This window comes from Equus caballus, chromosome 10 (genome assembly GCF_041296265.1).
Source record: "Equus caballus isolate H_3958 breed thoroughbred chromosome 10, TB-T2T, whole genome shotgun sequence".
NCBI classification, from domain to species: domain Eukaryota; kingdom Metazoa; phylum Chordata; class Mammalia; order Perissodactyla; family Equidae; genus Equus; species Equus caballus.
Window position 1 is genome coordinate 86,192,321 of NC_091693.1, and position 17,649 is coordinate 86,209,969.

General features: G+C 42.8%; 2 protein-coding genes across 2 annotated transcripts; both read right to left on the reverse strand.

Moving 5' to 3' along the window:
- Positions 1 to 3,800: 3,800 nt before the first annotated feature.
- Positions 3,801 to 4,814, reverse strand: TAAR5 (trace amine-associated receptor 5). The gene has a single exon (XM_001503377.2). It carries the CDS (start codon positions 4,812 to 4,814, stop codon positions 3,801 to 3,803), a length of 1,014 nt encoding a protein of 337 aa, XP_001503427.2.
- Positions 4,815 to 13,753: 8,939 nt separating this feature from the next.
- On the reverse strand, positions 13,754 to 14,797 carry TAAR4 (trace amine associated receptor 4). The gene is given in 1 exon segment (NM_001257166.1): positions 13,754 to 14,797. A coding segment is annotated over 1 exon segment (1,044 nt).
- Between the last annotated feature and the right edge of the window lie 2,852 nt (positions 14,798 to 17,649).

Genomic DNA, 17,649 nt, shown 5'->3' on the forward strand with positions numbered 1-17,649 from the left:
TCCAAACGATTCCAAGATGACTGGTGTTAGAGCTTGGAAGACACTTAGCTGAGGTCAAATGTGGAAAGAGAGAAAGGTCACTTTCAAGACTGGCAGGTACGTCAATCTCGAGTTAAGAGTGGGACAGAATGAGCGCAGCATGAAGAGAGTGGCGGGAACTCTGTGTGGGCATTAGACAATTTTCCAGCATAGTAAACCTTCAGAGGCTTACAACAACAAGCTTTTGCTTTTGGCTCATGTCACACCAGGACTGCAGGCCGTCAGCAGCTCTGCTCTCAACCGCAGGTCAGCCACGGGTCTGCTCTTTGTCTTCTCATTCTGGGGCCCAGGCTGAAGGGGCAGGGCCTATAGACACAATCTGTTCTCGTGGCAGAGGGCAGACATTCAAGAGCCGGCTGGACCACGCAATTACATTTAAGCCTCTGTTTGAACATGGCGAGGGCCACATTGGCCCATATTGCATTGACCAAAACAAGTTACATGGCTGAGCCCAACATCAAAGGTCTGGGACATTTGCTCCTTCCAGTGGAGTAGGGAGCAGGGCATACTACAGTGAGAAAGGAGCATAAAGCAGAGATGGGAAGCATAGAAGACAAAAATCTCAGTGGCATCACGTGACAGGTTCCAAGGGCCAGGACCGGGGGTGTGCATCCCCTCTCTTTGATTATCAACGCCTTCCCCACAGTTCCACCTTTGCAGCCACCTGAGTTCCAGAGAAAGGCTCTGCAAACTGTGAGACTCCGTGTAAGAGAGGGGGCCTGATTCTCTCACACACTTCATGCGCTACTATAGTGTCACTTCTTGCTATGGAAATTGCCCTGCTCAAAACCCTTGTCCATAAAATGGCATATAGGTCACATATTTATACTCATAGACATATACTCATATATATTCAGGTGTATTATATATTCATACATGCTGCCAGCTGGGGTGAGCTGCAACCTGGTTTGAGTAAGTTTTAAGAAAACAATATAATTCAGTTGGGAGATGTTTGGAGAAAAAATAATAGGTTCATAAAAAACAAGAAAGATCTGTTCTGGAATTTGAAACCACACTGATACGTTTTGTGGAACAGGAAGTTTTAAAAAAGATAAAATAATTCTAAGCTAGGTCAAAAGCATCCAGAAACGATTGTGCTCTTTGAGCTATTTCCCAGGGGAACGCTCTTGGTGGAGATGAGCGTGTCACAGGCTGCGGGCTATGGGCAGTCAGGGTGAGGTCTGCTTGCCCCGCCCTCTGCCACCTTCGAGCACAGAGCCATCATGCTCCAAGGAGTGGCCTGCTGTTCACAGTTAGAGGAGATTCCTTAGCCAGGGTGTCCACGAACTTATAAAATATTATGTCTTTATATTCACTAATCTCACCTTGAAATTTAGCATTTCCTTCCATTTTGAATGTAGGCAAAAACCACAGTAAAATCAGCACTGCCTGTGATTTTTGTCACCGGGAGAAATCAGTATTTTGTGTTGCAGGCTGGTTGTTGCAGATATGGTGAGATTTCATCTGTGCTCATCGCTACTCTGACATTACAGAAGCTATTGCACCTGCCTCAGATCTGGTTACTCAATGCTTTCTTAAAAAAACACACATATGATTATATTACAAACTTGGTTATTTAAAAGATATTTTGATAATTGTATATCAGCATAATTGTATTCCTTTAGAAGTCTCCATTTTTCTAAAAAAATTTATCCACTTTAAAGTCTTATCCTGGGGCCCGCCCCGTGGTGGAGTGGTTGAGTTCACTCACTCTGCATCAACGGCCCAGGGTTTTGCCGATTCGGATCCTGGGCACAGACATGGCACCACTCATCAGGCCGTGCTGAGGCAGCGTCCCACATAGCACAACCACAGGCACTCACAGCTAGAAATACAACTACGTACTGGGGGGATTTGCGGAGAAGAAGAAAAAAAGAAAGATTCTCAGCAGTTGTTAGCTCAGGTGCCTATCTTTAAAATAAATAGATAAATAAATGAAGTCTTATTCTGAGCCAGGCTCCGTGGTCATTACCAAAGTGCCAGAGGAGCTCATGGCAGAAAAAATTAAGAACTCGTGCCTTTAGTTAATTCTCACTCGGCAGGAGAGAGAGAGTAAAGGTTGTTATTTCTGAACAGTGAAGTTCCATGTTACCATGGACAGTCCACTCATTCCTTGGGGGAAATATCATTGAACATGGGTTTTCATTTGTCCAAGGGCCTAAACAGATTTTCTGGATCAACACTTTTGCTCCTTACATCCTGTCCTCCTATCAAAGAGGCTGAAGGAGCTGGGCTTCAAGTCCTGGGCCAGGAGCTCACAAGTTAAACCATCGGCTTGGGCTCCCCTTGAGGCACCCCCCCAGGTGTGATTCCTATTCTCACTCCACCCCGGGTCACTGATGATGTAACGTTGGGCCATGACACTTGTGTTCCAGAGCTTCTCTGCTTCTCTAGCACCTGAACTCTCCTATCTGAGTTGCATTTTAGTCCCACTCACAGGTTTATTCGCTGTCCAGTCTCCTCTATTATCTCGGAGATGTAGTAGGTGGCTTAGGGTTTCAAGCAAGCAGAGAGTAAAGTAGCAAACCTCTGTGAGCCTCATCTGGGGCACAAGGTAGATAGTGTCCGCCCTGCAGGGTTGTGGGCAGAAAGTGAGATTTACCACAGCTTTATTTATTGAGATGGAATATCTATGTCTGTATCTGTATCTATATCTACATCTACCTATACATCTGTACTCCAGAGACCTCAAATTAATTCATAAATAAGTTTTCCTGAAGAACAATTATTAATCTGAGAAAAGCTCAGAAAGAAATGTGGAAATCGAGTGGCTAGAGCCCTGTAGGAAAAGACTGAGGAAGAAGACAGAAGCAAGATGCACATAAAGGGTGTCCATAGCTTTACAAGTAACAGCTCCTGAGAAACATTTGGTTCAGTTCTGAGCAAGCAGGTGACATAGGTACTTTTTTGTCCAAAAACATTATATACTAGTGTCCCTGGAAAGATGGTAGGACTAACTTGTCTGATGAAAGGAAGGAGGAAATATTAAAATGATGAGACATGAATTGTTATCATTTTACAACATATTCCACATATTTTCAAGTTGCAATTGCTAAGGAAAAGGAAGAAAACATTCCATTAAGAATGTAATACATTTACTCAGCGATCGTTGAAATGGACAATGGCTTACAAACTTTTTTAGCAGTGCAGTTCCAAGGAGACAAAGGAATATTCCAAAGGAATATTTTGAAAAGGAGACACTCCAAAGAGTTGCCATGATTATAAACAGTGATATGAAATTAGGATTCAAACAATGTTTCCCTAGTCAGTTTATACAATATTTGAGCTTAAGAACACCCTAGAGAACAACCAGCACCAACTCCCTATTTTCTAGGTGAGGAAGCAGTGAAGAGGGGAGGGGGCATCCAAATATCTCCAGAGTCTGACCTGGCCCTGCCAGGTGGCACACCTGGGACAAGAACTCAGAAATCCTGACCTCAGTGCCCTTTTCCCTCCATCTCTGTATCTTAGTTGTCTCAAGGAAGTAATGAATGAGGAGCCAAACATTTACAGAGTTTTGACTTATCCAATAAATATTCAGATGACTTCACTCTCTCCTTTTCCTACGTTCTACAATAGAAACATTGAATGAAGGCAGTGCTGTTTCTCTTTCCAAATTAGGAAGTTGTTTTTCATCTCCACTTAAAGCATGCTGCCCTGGAAGCATGCCCACAGACCCATGACACCCTACAGCCCCCTGCCACATCATCACTCGTGCTTTCTGAAAGGCCCTACCCATTGCTTGCATCCAGTTCAAAGAGTCATTCTTGGTACAAATCAGTAGTGGGTGTCCGCGGTGTGAAGATCTCCCGACTCAGGAAGAGTTTGAGTGCCTTCCTGAACCACCGGTAGGAAAAGACATAGATGATGGGGTTGCAGGCTGAGTTGAAGTAAGCAAACCAGATAAAGACATCGAAGACCAGTGGTGGTGTGATAAAGTTAAGGAGGCTGTCAACCATCGTGTCAATGGTGAAGGGAAGCCAGCACAAGAGGTATATGCCCACGGCGATGCCCAGGGTCTTGGCAGCTTTTCTTTCACGTTTAAGAGCCCCAGCCAGGCTTCTGCTCAAGATGTTGATCTGCTGAACTTGCCTGGTAGCAACCATGAAGATCTTCACATACAAGCTGATCATGATGAGGCAGGGGAAAAAGAACATAGGGAAGTTTAACCAGCCCCAAAACTTGTTGAACAGCAGCTGGCAACTGCCCACACAAGGCGTCTCTTCCAGCCACTGGCTGAGCCCTCTCTCGACCACATCTGTGTAGAGGAATAAGGCAGTGTAAGCTGCTGGCACCCCCCACCCTGCCAGGATGTACCTGAGGGCCACTCTGACTGTGAACTTGGAGGGGTAGAGCAGAGGCTCACAGATGGCACAGTGGCGGTCAATGGAAATGAAACAGAGATGGAAGATGGAGGTGAGGCAGAAAAGGGTGTCCAGATAGGTATGCAGGCGGCAGAGGAAGTCTCCGAAGAACCAGCAGCTCTCCACGGAGCGAATGATGCTGAAGGGCAGCACCAGCAGACCCAGCAACAGGTCAGCCAGGGCCAGAGAAAGCAACAAGAGGTTGGTGGGAGTGTGAAGTGCCTTGAAGTAGGCCACAGCAAGCACCACAAACAAATTTCCTAGGACTGTAATCAGCATGCCTGCTGCACAAGCCAGGTAGATCACCAACTGGATGCCCAGTGGATGGACCCTCCTGGGGCAAGACCCATTCCCCTGGTAGCAGAACGCCGCGGGGTGTCCTTCAGCACCTCGGTCAAGGACAGTGCTCATCTATGGTTTCTACTCTTCCTCTCTCTGGGAACCAGCCATCTGTTCCATCAAAAAAAAAAATTTTTTTTTTCTTTATCTGCTAAATGATTAGGAAGTGAGACCTAGAGGAGGAACTGAAGGGCGGTTTGGAACCGGCTACGATCTCCCTGGAACTGAATCAAAGGCACCTGAGAGTCAAATGCAGTGCGGGATTCCAGGTCTCATGAGAGTTCCTTCTGCTACTCCTGTTTTGTCTGAAACCAGGACAAACAGTGCTCCTTTCTAGCACTTTTGAAACGAGTGAAGACAAGATCCTTAAGAAAGAGAAGAAGGATGTAAGTTAAATGTTTCCTCAAAGAAAAAGCTGGCTATGTCACAGTAGGTAGCATGCAATTATTGAGAGATTATCTGCTCCCTTTGGATAAGTTACCTGTTGTCGAATGTAAAGTGAGATTTAAATTATGGGTCTAACCAAGTGAAGAATTAATTCTAGTCAACAAATCATTGCCTGGGAAAGGAGTAACTTCTGGCTTGTCCCCTCAAGGTTTAAATAACTTGACAATGAAATCAGCAGATTAAGCTTTTTAATTATATGTCAACTCTTCCCAAGCAAAGAATTAGGCACACACATAATTAAAAGAATAGAGAACTGCCCTATTTCAGTTTCGCCTGCAGCACAATTTCTAAAGATAACACCCAGTGTTTATACATCTTGTAAGAACTATCTGTTAGGAAAAAGTAGTTTATCTGTCTGAACACTAGTCTATGAAATTTTAAATGAGTTTGAATAAATTAAACTCAAGATTTCTAGGCGACTTACAGACAGAAGAATCAGAATCACTTCTTAAGAAGTCCTTCTTGGCACAGGTGGACATAGGTATGTAGAATCCTGTTCCATCAGCAAAGATGACAGATGTGCCATCAGTTAATGATTTTATACTCCAGATAGAAACTACTCCTCCAGGTGCATGTCATGCAGATGAGTGCTGAAGGAGCGCCAAGGGACCTAATTCGCACTGTTCACAAGTCTTAGTAATTTAAGGCTCCTTCTCAGTACAGGATCATTTATCCTGCCAATTAATTAGAGATGAAAATCAAAGACACTGGATTTAAATAATCTTTTTAAGTTCTGTTTTTAGTGAGTTCCATATATCCCTGCTGCCTTAGGATAATTTGTGTACATTTCTCTCAACATGAGAAATAGTTGAGATTAATCGATCATCAGCCCTTTGGTTTGTGGCCCCTGCATTAGATTCCTCATGGTGTGCTAGTTAAAGGAATCACAGTAGATGAAACAGTTCACCTGGACACAGGAGAGTTAGATTCTTGTTCCTCCACTTCCTAACCATCACTTATTGTCTTCCTCCCTTCATCTCCCCACTTGTGAGAGCATCTACAAGTAGACTCATTTCTGTACCTCACATGGATGTTACTGAGGAAAATAACACATTCAATCATAGTCTGCTTTCTCTGATTCTTGATACCAAGTCTCCAGAAGTTGGAATGCCTTTTTGTGGCCTTGGGGAAATTTTTCCACAATATAAGTGAAACCGATGCTGCAAATGACAGAAATCTAAAGGTGGCAGGGCCTGTGGGAAAAGGTGGGAAGGTCAAAAAAAATGAAAAAGGTTGCCAAGCACCTCCACCTCCTCCAAAGAGCCCAGGCTAAACCCAGTGGAGACTGGTGCAAACCTGCCTTCTTGTATGAAGCCCACGTGGGTAGAAATAGATTTCTGAACTCAATCAGACCAGGAAGGATCCTGCATGACCACATACCAGGACACCCCTTATTTTACAAGTCATAATCCACGTGCAGTCAGCCAGGGAGTTCCAGGGCTCTAAAGCTAATCTGATCGAGAATCTGTAAAAAATAGGAACAAATGTCTTACAGCTGGAATAAGCCCTGAAGAATGAAACTCTCAGAAAGGATTTTTGGTTCTGGGATATATTAGATCAAACCTGAATTGCAATGTTCAATCACAAATATATTTGGAGATGGAGAATTTTATGAAGACTGTTTCCAGTTGGGTGATCTCTGTGTCAGAGCTTACCTAACCCTCTGTGCCCAGTTTTCTCATCTGTTAATTGATATAATACAATACCCACACCACAATTTTGTCATGAAGATTAATGAGCTAAAATTCACAAGGTGGTAAGAACCGTTGCTGTCACAGAGAAAGCCAAGTTGGGCAGACAAGAGTGTGAATGGATCTCTAGTCCAGATCCTCTGTTAACCTTCCCAAGTTAGGGCTCTTATCTCCTCTCCCACTGACTTTTAGAAATACATTCCACTTACATAACAAGTAGCAGCAAAAGTAACTGGATTTGGATCTTCTACATTTTATTGTTTACATCGGGATCCATTAATGCTCCATTTCCACAGCTTTCCCGAAAGCGGTTGTATATTTTAGAAATGGGAAATAAGGGTAAGTGAAATATTAATCAGGTCGTCAAAAGTGTTGTTGAGATTTAGGATTCTATTCTAACAGTTTGTCTTGCTACTCCACAACACTGAAACTCCCAGGCTCGGCTGCAAGACAGGAATGGTAATGCCTTCCAGGTGAAGAGCAGTGTCAGGCGCCCTCACAATAAGTTGTAAGTGTTGGTCAAGCAGAGAGAACGGCTACTGGGAGATATTCTACAAAAGGAAAAATCTACCTGAAGTCCCTGCAGGAACCACATCTCCTCCGCGGTGTGTGGGACAGGCAGGCAGTCAGCTCCTAACTAAGAATCACCTCTGTCCACATTTGCAATCTGAAACAGCAACCACCATTGATGACTAAGGGCAGAGAGAATGAGGATTTTTTTTTTAACACAAAGAATAGTAAAAGCAATTCTCTTAAAGAAACAAATAAAGCAGCAATTCCTGATCTGTTTAGGGAGGACAAGACTTCTGCTTTTAGTAGCACCTCTGCCATCCAGTCAAGATCAATTCCATGTAGATGAAGAGGGAGACGCTGCTCTGCAGTGGACAAGGCAACGAGCACGGGCTGTACAGAGGACAGACCTGGTCTGCAAGCTTGTGATCCTTGGAAAGCTTGCCCAACCTCTTGGAGGAACAGGGGTTCTAGCCTCGACGCTATAGGAAGCGTTAAGAAGATTAAATAAAATAACTCATACTGCTCATCTGGAACACAGTGGACACAATATCAGTTCATTTCTCCTATCTCTTTTATTTTGTATTCTCTCTGACTTGACGTACCCTATTTTGGATATTTCCTTATTTTGTAAATTTCTTTTTTCATGTTGCTTTTTAAATGGCTCTTGAGGAATCCATGTGTTTAGTGTGCTGATAAACATCATGAATACAGGAACATTTCATCTCCCGCGAGTCTCCCCAGTGCACCTTGTAGAGCCTGCACTGTGCTTTCCTGCGAGTGATTCCTCTCCGCTCTCCAAAGACTCGGTCATGTGTTCCACCCACACCCATCTTTAACACTCTGTATTTCCTTCTTTTATGGCAGCTCTGGAGCCACTGGCCTGTGGTTTCCCCTTTACTTCCTGTGTCCCCACTAAGCATCACCTTCATGGGATGAGAGACTGTGCCTTATTTACCACTACAACCTGTTAAAGAAAGGAACAACAGGCCCAAAATGGAGTCATGTGATATCCAAATATCACAGCTCCTCCTAAGTTTGAACACACCATTGTATGTTTGGGCAAATTGTATTTTTCATAAGGATTTCATACGATATTAAGGATTATTACTTTACTATCATTTATGACCAGAAATGCCACTATCGAATTTTAGAAACCAAATTGGTTTTCATATTTCCCCCAACATTAATCAATTATAATAAGACTCTGCATTAATTACGATAACCTGAACTTATGAAGCTGGGTGGAAGTGTTTTTAGCAAACGCTCACACTGGCACACCCACCACAGGATTGGAAACTCCTTGTTCTAGCCTGCTGTCTATGGACAGTCTTTGCCTGCCTTTGAGAACAATTAGGCCAGTATAGTTCTCAATTTCTCCATATCAGTCTTTGCAATCATTCACAGAGATTTTACGTTTCCAATTAGAAATGTAAATAACATTTAAATGTGATAAAATCTATTAGCAGGGACCAGCCCGGTGGCGTGGCAGTTAAGTTCTGTTTCCATGGCCCAGTGTTAGCCATTTTGGATCCTAGGTTTGGACTTACACACCACTCATCAAGCCATGCTGTGGTAGGCGCCCCATATGTAAAGTAGAGGAAGATGGGCATGGATGCTAGCTCAGGGCTAATATTTCTTAAAAAAAAAAAAAGCTCTTGGCATACTTGCTGAATGGAAATAAAAATAAATTTTAATGAAACTCTCATTTGAAAGATCTATTAGTTAATCACTTGTTGCCTATTTTAGAAAAACTACCAGATATTTACAATTTTTGTTCCACCCTTAAAAGAATCTGTGAAAAACTCTCTCCTATTAAAGAAATGGCTTTTAAAAATCTTTAAAAGAAAAAATTAATAATGATAAGAATTTATTGAATGTTTCTTGTTTACAAAACCCATTGATCCGCACAGCGACAGAGCAGGGATTACTGTTCTTGTCTCACAGATTAGGAAGTGAAGCTAAAGTGGTCGCCCAAGGTCTCTCACTGAGTAACTGGTCCAGCTGGGACCTGAGTCTGTCCTGCTCCCCAACCCAGCCCTCTCTATTATGTTATACCTCAAAAGGATGCAAATCTTGAAAAACTGCCTTTCCATCTTCACAACAATTTCGTTCCCTGTTGTCCACAAGTAGCTTCTGCTGATTACCACAGGTCCTTGTTAATTGGGCAAGAACAGGAGGAGGGATCAGTGAGAAGAAGCAAGATTGGGTTTTGAAAGCATGGTTTTGAGCTGATGGACTGAGGAGCAAAGGGCAAACACAAGAAGTTATTTGTCCTGAGAACTGGAGGTTCAAATATCGTTTGCATTCACTGTTATCTCTAAAATAACGGAGATTAAAAAGTAAGCGTTTCCTGTTCAGCACAGACTTCAGGGCCAGTCTGGGCTGTGTCCATGAAGTGGATCCCACAATGTGTCCTGAAGTGAGACCACTAGGAGGACCGTCCAGGGGTGCCAGTTCCTCTTCCTACATCTTTTCTTCCATTCTCCTTCCTCTAAACAAGCCCTGTCTGTCATCCCAAAGGCCATTCCAGAGCCCACATGGATCATTTTTATTAGTGTGTGATGAGAGACTGAAGCAGCTAACACAGGTTATATGAAGCCACTTTCTAGCTCAGCAATAATCCAGGAGAGGTAGTATTATATTAATCATTATATTTAGACTGGATTTGCTTAATTTGCATCTCTTCATTCATATGACTATTAAAACCAAAACATTATCATTTGGCAGGGAGGAGACGGTTCCAATCTAGTATTGGAGATTGCAGTCTGTTTCAGTGCCTCCCTCTCACCTGATGGAGAAATCAAGCCTCGTAACCGGGCACTCAAGGTGCTCCCAGTGCCCTCCTGACACCCTTGCAGCTTCATCTCCCCACATTGTGAGGCTGACCTGATTCTATTCTCACACAAATACCCTGCAGTTTCTTTAGCTTGTTTCGTTTCCTGTGATGAATGGTGCTCTGCCAACCTAAGCTGAGAACTGCGTCTCCAGAATCCCTTTGTGGGTGTGATTCCAAGTCAGAGGAACTTTGGGCAGATCTGGAAAGCAGAAATGCAGGTGCAGCATCGTTCTGCAGGTGTTTGCAGGCAGACTCAGGGATGGACAGACAGGGTACCTGCCCGCTTCCAGCCTGGCCTCCCTCCTGTCTGCCAACACTACCACCAAACTCCTGGGGAAGGACCCACTGAGGCAGCAGCTGGCCGGAGGCAACAGTGCCAGACTCCTCTACAAGCTCTGACTTTGGAGGCCCACTTCAAGCAGTTGGAAGTTGGTCCTTACTTAACCTGATGACACTTTCCTTTGGCCTAAAAGGCAAGCCGTCTTCTCTGAAGCCCAAGCTGGGCTAAAGTTTCCTTTTCCGTTCTCGCCTAGCTTCCTGCAGTGTAATCAAGTGGCTATAGTGTCTCCTATTAGACCATAAACCCCTTGAGGCCAAGACCCCAGTTTCATTCATCTCTGAAGCACAAGTACTCAGAACAGCACTGACACAGAGTCAATGCTCAGTAAGTGTTTGTTGGACTGAGTGTCTTTCCAGGCAGAGAGCACAGCATCCCTGGCAGTCACCATCCGCCTGAGATAACGGCTGCTCTGTGCAACCTGGATGAGTCCTGGGAAGCAGAGCACTGGGTTAGGAATCAGGATGGGATGGTCCACTTTTCCTTGGACCAGCCTGGGAAGAGCATGTGGAGCTGTTTTGAGAAACGATTGAGCTGATGTTTGTGGAAACCCTTTGTAAGTTACAGAAGTCCTTCATTGAGGTCAGGAATGGTTATGACTGCAGCAGAAGCTCCACCTGCTCCTTCACTCCTCCTCTGTTGAGCTCTGCTCCTGCTGGGCAAAAGGAAGTGCTGGTCTCCAAAAATGACCACCCCATGTCCTCAGACCCCAGCTCCTTGATATCAGTAACACATTTCATGTTATTCTGAGGATCGAATGAGGAAATGGAGGTGTGCTGAATGGACGGCTGCACTTCCTGATCAGTCCCTCAGATTTCACAGTCCAGATGTCTTTGCTGAGTTCCCAACGAGGAAGGCAGGGTCATCATGAAGGCCAATTGTAAGATGCTGCTGCCATCATAAGGGGGTCTACTGCCCCATCAGGCCCCGCAATGAGGTCTAACTTGGCCTGATGCCTGAGCCTGTTCCTTGGATCCTTCGAAAGGAAGGAGTACCTTGGGACCAGCCCAGTGGCCTAGTGGTTAAGTTCGCAGGTTCAAATCCTGGGCATGAATCTACACACTGCTCATCAAGCCATGCTATGGTGGCATCCCACATACAAAATAGAGGATGATTGGCACATATGTTAGCTCAGCAACAATCTTCCTCAAGCAAAAAGTGAAAGACTGGCAAAAGATGTTAGCTCAGGGCCAACTTTCCTCACAAAAAAAAAAAGAAAAGAGTACCTTAGCCTCTGAATATTGCTTCAGGATGAGGGGCAGAGGCAGTCTTCTCCTGCAGGATTAAATTACTGCAACCAGAAGAGAATAAACCAATACTCTCTCAAACATCTTAAAATCCAAGTTTGATTTCAAATACTATCCTGTGATAATGTAAGTTCCTGAAACATCTCAGGACTTGTACATACTGTATTTAAATTATCAAATTACAAGTACTGACCCTGAGAAGCTATAAATGTTTAACAGAACACGCAGATCAAGAGGGTATTGGGAATTCCTAACTGAATCAGAGATGTTATTAAACGTGTTTTGAAGTAACCAATAGTTTCCCAATAGATAGACTGGATCAAGGGTAGTTCCAAAAAACCAAAAGTGTCCATAAAAGCATTTAGGATCTATATATGTGAACATCAGAAACCCTAGGATTAGATGTCCTACCCAGAGGTGTGATGTCCTTTGGCCAGGTCAGAGAACAGAGGGAGTTTGTCACCAAATATTCTGATGTTACTACAAGAATTACTGTAATAAAATACTCTTAACATTAAAACCTATGGTAATCGTAGCAGGTTTTCTCTTTGCAATCTACCAGTGCCTTAAGGTTCTTGTTGTGAAAAGCAATCTTACTTCCTGCAAAAATAGGCAAAGATTGATGAATGAATTACTCCAGCCATGTGTAAACAGATTCTAAGTTTGTGAGTATATTCTACTGGGCTGGAAGAGTCCTTCTATTGAACATCCCTACTTAAAAATTTCCCAATCTGCCCATACACAGAATAGTGAACAACATTTCTACATGGCCAAACCTTTTATAAAACACTTGCTCTATTGAGGCCTTGGGAAAGGGAAGAGAAGACCTCAGGTCCATCCTCAGGAAGTTCACATATGAGCGTGAAGCTCATTCTGACTGCTGCAAAGACTTCTGAGTCAGTGAGTCATTTTCCACTGTGTGCCTCTGCTGGCCTGTCCCCAAGTTCCCCAGCACAACGTTGTGCACATGTGACCAAAGCCTGTTAGAACAGGGATTAAATTCAGTTCAATTTCTTCTGTACAAACAAGCTCTTTCCTTCATCTTCCCTCTCAAGGACAGGAGCCCCTATTATCCAACATCCTTTGTTATACCGTGAATTTGAGTGGCTCTCTCCCATTTTCCTCAAAGTTTCTGTGTTTTAGTTATCCAGTGAATGTGTTCAGAGATTTTTATGGGAGAAGCACCATGCTCAGTCTTGGTGAGTAATTAGTGTGTGCACACACACTTGAAAAGATGGACACACCACGTATATGTACATACAAGCCAAGTGTATGTATAGATCAAAACTATATACTGAGAGAAAGAATATATTTCCAAACTCTTTATCCGTCCATCTCATTTAATAAGACAGTCCAATTTAATCAAAATATTGCAAACCTCACATTAATTCTTTTAGACAAGAAGCTTAAGTCAGACCAATTAAATTGGAAGCAATTCTAGTTGTGTGCTTCCTTCTCCACTTCATGTCACTCACATGCTCCGTAACTCAGGCCCCAGTGTGGCCAAGCTCCCTCCCACTCCTCTAAGATGCAACAACAATCTCAAGAAAGATTTAGATCAACTCAGTTCGACATGGCTGTCAATGAGTGTGAGGATTGACTGTCTCCTCTTATGATGTTTACAAGAAAAAAAGAAGAGCCCTATTTGATTTAAGCCAAAGAAATGAAATTCTAAGTCTCTAATTTTGGAAATTTGGGATTTAGTAAGCCTTCAGAGAGAGTTTCTTTTTATTGGAGGTGCCTTCCCCAGAACCCCAGAAATTGGCCACAGTGGTACCTTTGGCATACCCAGAAGACTGGATCTAGTGCTCCTACTTAGGCATCTGTTACCCCAACTGGAAGAATGTACTGATCTCATTCCTCCATGTCCCTATCTTTGGGTGGAAAGAGCATCCAAGATTCCCTATCAGGAAAGAATCTTAGAGAATGGACAGCATTGCCTAAGCATGTGCAGGAAACAGGCTCAGCGTGGAAGAGTCAGGGCAGAAGACCCTTCCTGAGACAATCACTCTTAATGCCCTGCGAAACCAAGGATAAAACATGCCATATATAATGGGATTGAAAGTAGAATTGAAATAACCCAGCCAGAGGAAGACATTGTACAAATCTTCAGGAGTTGTAAAATTGATGAAAGGGTCTGTGATTGTCAAGACAAAAAAGGGCAGCCAGCATAACACAAACACTCCCACGACTATGCCTAAAGTCTTGGTGGCCTTGCTTTCCTTTTTGGATGCTGCTTTCATTTTGCTTTCTGACCTAACCTGTTTCATCAGGGGACCTGTGCCAATTTGCTTAGCATGCTTCTGGGCTACCGTGAAAATGTATATGTAAATCCCCATCATTACAGTTCCAGGGAGAAAGAAGGCTATAAAGGAGGCCAGCACTCCCCAGAGTTTGTTAAATATCAACACACACAAACCTGTGCAGTCAATGGCTGCAACAAAATCTTCTGCACCAATTATGTTTAATTCTGAGAAAACCAGGCCAAGGGCAAAAAAGATTGGAATAGACCAACTGATGAATAGAAAGACCTCTATGACAGGGATGGTGATTTTGGTGACATAATGCAAAGGGTCACAGACAGCATAGTAGCGGTCCACGGAGATGAAGCAGAGGTGAAAAATAGAGGTGGTACAGAGCATGATGTCGCAGCAGCTGTGGACTTTGCAGAAGAGATCCCCAAAGTACCAGCAGGATTCGATGGACCTGATCATGCTGAAGGGCATGACCACGCAGCTCAGCAGAAAGTCAGTGGTGGCCATGGAGAGGATCAGGAAGTTGGTCGGGGAGTGGAGCTGCTTGAAGTGGGCAATGGAAATGATCACAACCAGGTTGCCCAGCATGGTCATTACTATAGCACCAATCATGACAACGTACATGGCACAGACACTCAGCACAGACCTCACATTTCTAGGGCAAGAATTGTTAACCAAAGCAAAGCAAAACTGTACTTCTTGGGTATTCCCAATGTCAGGTGAATTCATCTTCTTTGTCCCATGGGTGCTGTGAGCCTTTTACAAAAGTACTGTTTCTCTCTCCTTTCTGTGAAAGAAAGAGGAAAAATAATAAAAATGGTTGGCAGCGCAACTTTTCAGAGTGGCCCAGCTAGCTGTATTTCCAATCCCAGGTTAAACTTCCTGGGGTCAGCCAGATGGCATAGTGGTTAAGTTCACCCGCTCACTTCGGTGGCCCCTGGGTTTGCGGGTTTGGACCCTGGGTGTGGACCTTCAGGCTGCCCGTCAAGCCATGCTATGGTGGTGACCCACATGCAATGGAGGAAGATTGGGATGGATGTTGGCTTAGGGACAATCTTCCTCAAGCAAAAATAAGAAGATTGTAAAGAGACGTCAGCTCAGGGCCAATCTTCCCCACCAAAAAAAAAAAATCCCAAACAAAAAAACAAAAAACACTTCCTACTGAGCAGAACAGTGTTTACGAATCACCCAGAGATCTTTTTGACAGCACAGATTCTAATTCTGAGGAGGGGGCTGAGAGTCTGCATTTCACACCAGCTTTCAGGAGATGCCAATGCTGCTAGTCTAAGACCATCCCTTCACTAGGAAGGGACTAAAGACAACTGAATGAATATTGTCACCCAACATCTAAGTGACCCAGATAAAACCACCTAAGTAACCTGGGTAAACGCGTGTTCTGATTGCACAAACAAGTAGCCCTTACTCAAGATTCCATCCATAGGCAGGTCAAGAATTTTCGTTGTCCCATTTTTATTAATCAATTTGCCTAATAAAAGCACTTCAAGAATTACCAGGACCTGTGGAACTATTATTAAATGTTTAGATTAAATGATAATTGCCATGTAAAGATTGCGCTTTTTAAAAAAATTTGTCCTGTGCATATCTGCAAATGCTTTGGTTCCTGCCACTTAATACAGACTGTTCAGTTCAGGAAACATTTCTCTATCCAATGTGAACAATATAGTTTTTAGAATTTAGAGCAATATTGTATAAGGTAAATTAAAACTGTGCGAAAGCCTACAAGATTACATATGAATAATCTCAAAAAAAGGAGAAGTATCTCAAATGATAGACTCTGTACATCTTGTGGGTTGTCTCCTTTCATTATGAGCTGCATTCATTCGTGAATTCAAATTCAGGTTGAGGTCATCCAATCCACTGATTTCATCCTACGTTGGTAACAAATTTGGCATGCTCATTGTTTAAGCTGTCGCTTTATATAACTTATGCCATTGCCCTTAAAATGTGAAAATAATGGGACTGACTCACCCTGAGTATGACCTGGGTTTGATTTGTTTCTCCAGGGCTGGGACTGGCTGTGCAACTCTGATGCCCAACCACAAGCATTAGTCAGATCTAAGGCCGGGTTGGAGAAGTGGACTTTGGCCTGAGAATAGATTCAAACTCTCTAGTCCATCAGGAAATTGAACCCACAAGCGTGTTCTCACCAGATTTACTTGGAAAAGACATTAATAAGAATAAAAGTACCTTTGAAAATAGTATTTGCAGTAGCTGCTGCTAGAGCTCAGCACTTTTTTCCAATGTATTATTTGAAATCTTAACATTATGGTACATTTTATCTACTCTGGATATATTAATTTAATTTATGAGATTAGCATTTTTCTTTCGATATATTTTAATTGTACCAATCAAATATTACGCAGTTGAGCTGAACTTGAGAAACCAAAACATGCAGAAGTAAAATGTAAAAAAAAGACTTATGCGACTCCGTTATAAACTGTTATCTATCAATTTCAGAACGCACAGCACAAATTATTTGCTTACTTATCACTTTGGTTCCTAAACTCTGATGAATAAATGAAAAGCAATGGGATATGTTGGAGCATACAAGGAAACCATTTGGTTTAAAACTAATTTAACCTGACTTTGTTTTTCCAAAAAGGCCTGACGTGGCCTATTGAGCACACATTGTTCATCTGCTTGAAACAGTTACCAGGTCCCAAAGACAAGAAGGATGCCTTTAAGGATAAGGATGTAGCCTCCCCCTATATGGCCATTCTTTTGAGGATAAGCATCTCTTCCTAGAAACTAAGGATTAATTACCCACCTGCTGTGCTCACCTTGTGACCCCTGACCTGCTGACCATCGACTTGCTGTGCTAGCTAAGCATCTCATGACAGCAGTAAAAGGGACATTCTGATCATATGCGATGTGTGCTCTTTGTTCCAAGAAAGTATATAACCACGCTGTACCCCCACTTCTTTGGTGTCCTCCTTTCCTTGGGGAAGGAAGGCCCCAGGCTATAGTCATCAAACTTGGCTTATAACAAACTTACTCCAATTTTGATTTATAGATTGACTATCGTTCATTGGTGCCACATTTCTAAGATGCTGAATATAACGAAATCTTAAATACCTGACCTTTTTAAAGTTAACTTTATCCTGCCTTTTATTTTCTTTGCTTTTGTGAATTAAAAAAAAAACTCGTAATTCTTTTAAAAATTACCTTTAAAAACAACTAACAGTTACCACAAAGCTACTTAAGCCTTTGTCGCTGTGTCTCTATAGAGATAGCATCCCTCATGCAAAATAGTACACTCTTCAATACGCCCTGGGATGATTTTTGGAGTTTTAAGTTTCAGTTTTGAAAACCTAGTCCCTGAAAGGATTGATATAATTTAACCTCCTAGGTTTGTAAAGTGAATTTCATTCTACTTATTTATTTATTTATTTTGTGGAAAACACGTATGAAACAGCTGCTAGAAATTAATAGTGTTATCTCATATTTCCAATGCGTGGTTATAGATATTAGGGAAATATTTAAACATTTAAGTGTTAGATTAAGACAGAAAGATAAAGTGAGACACACATATTTATTTTAAAAGTTATTACCTGGGTGAA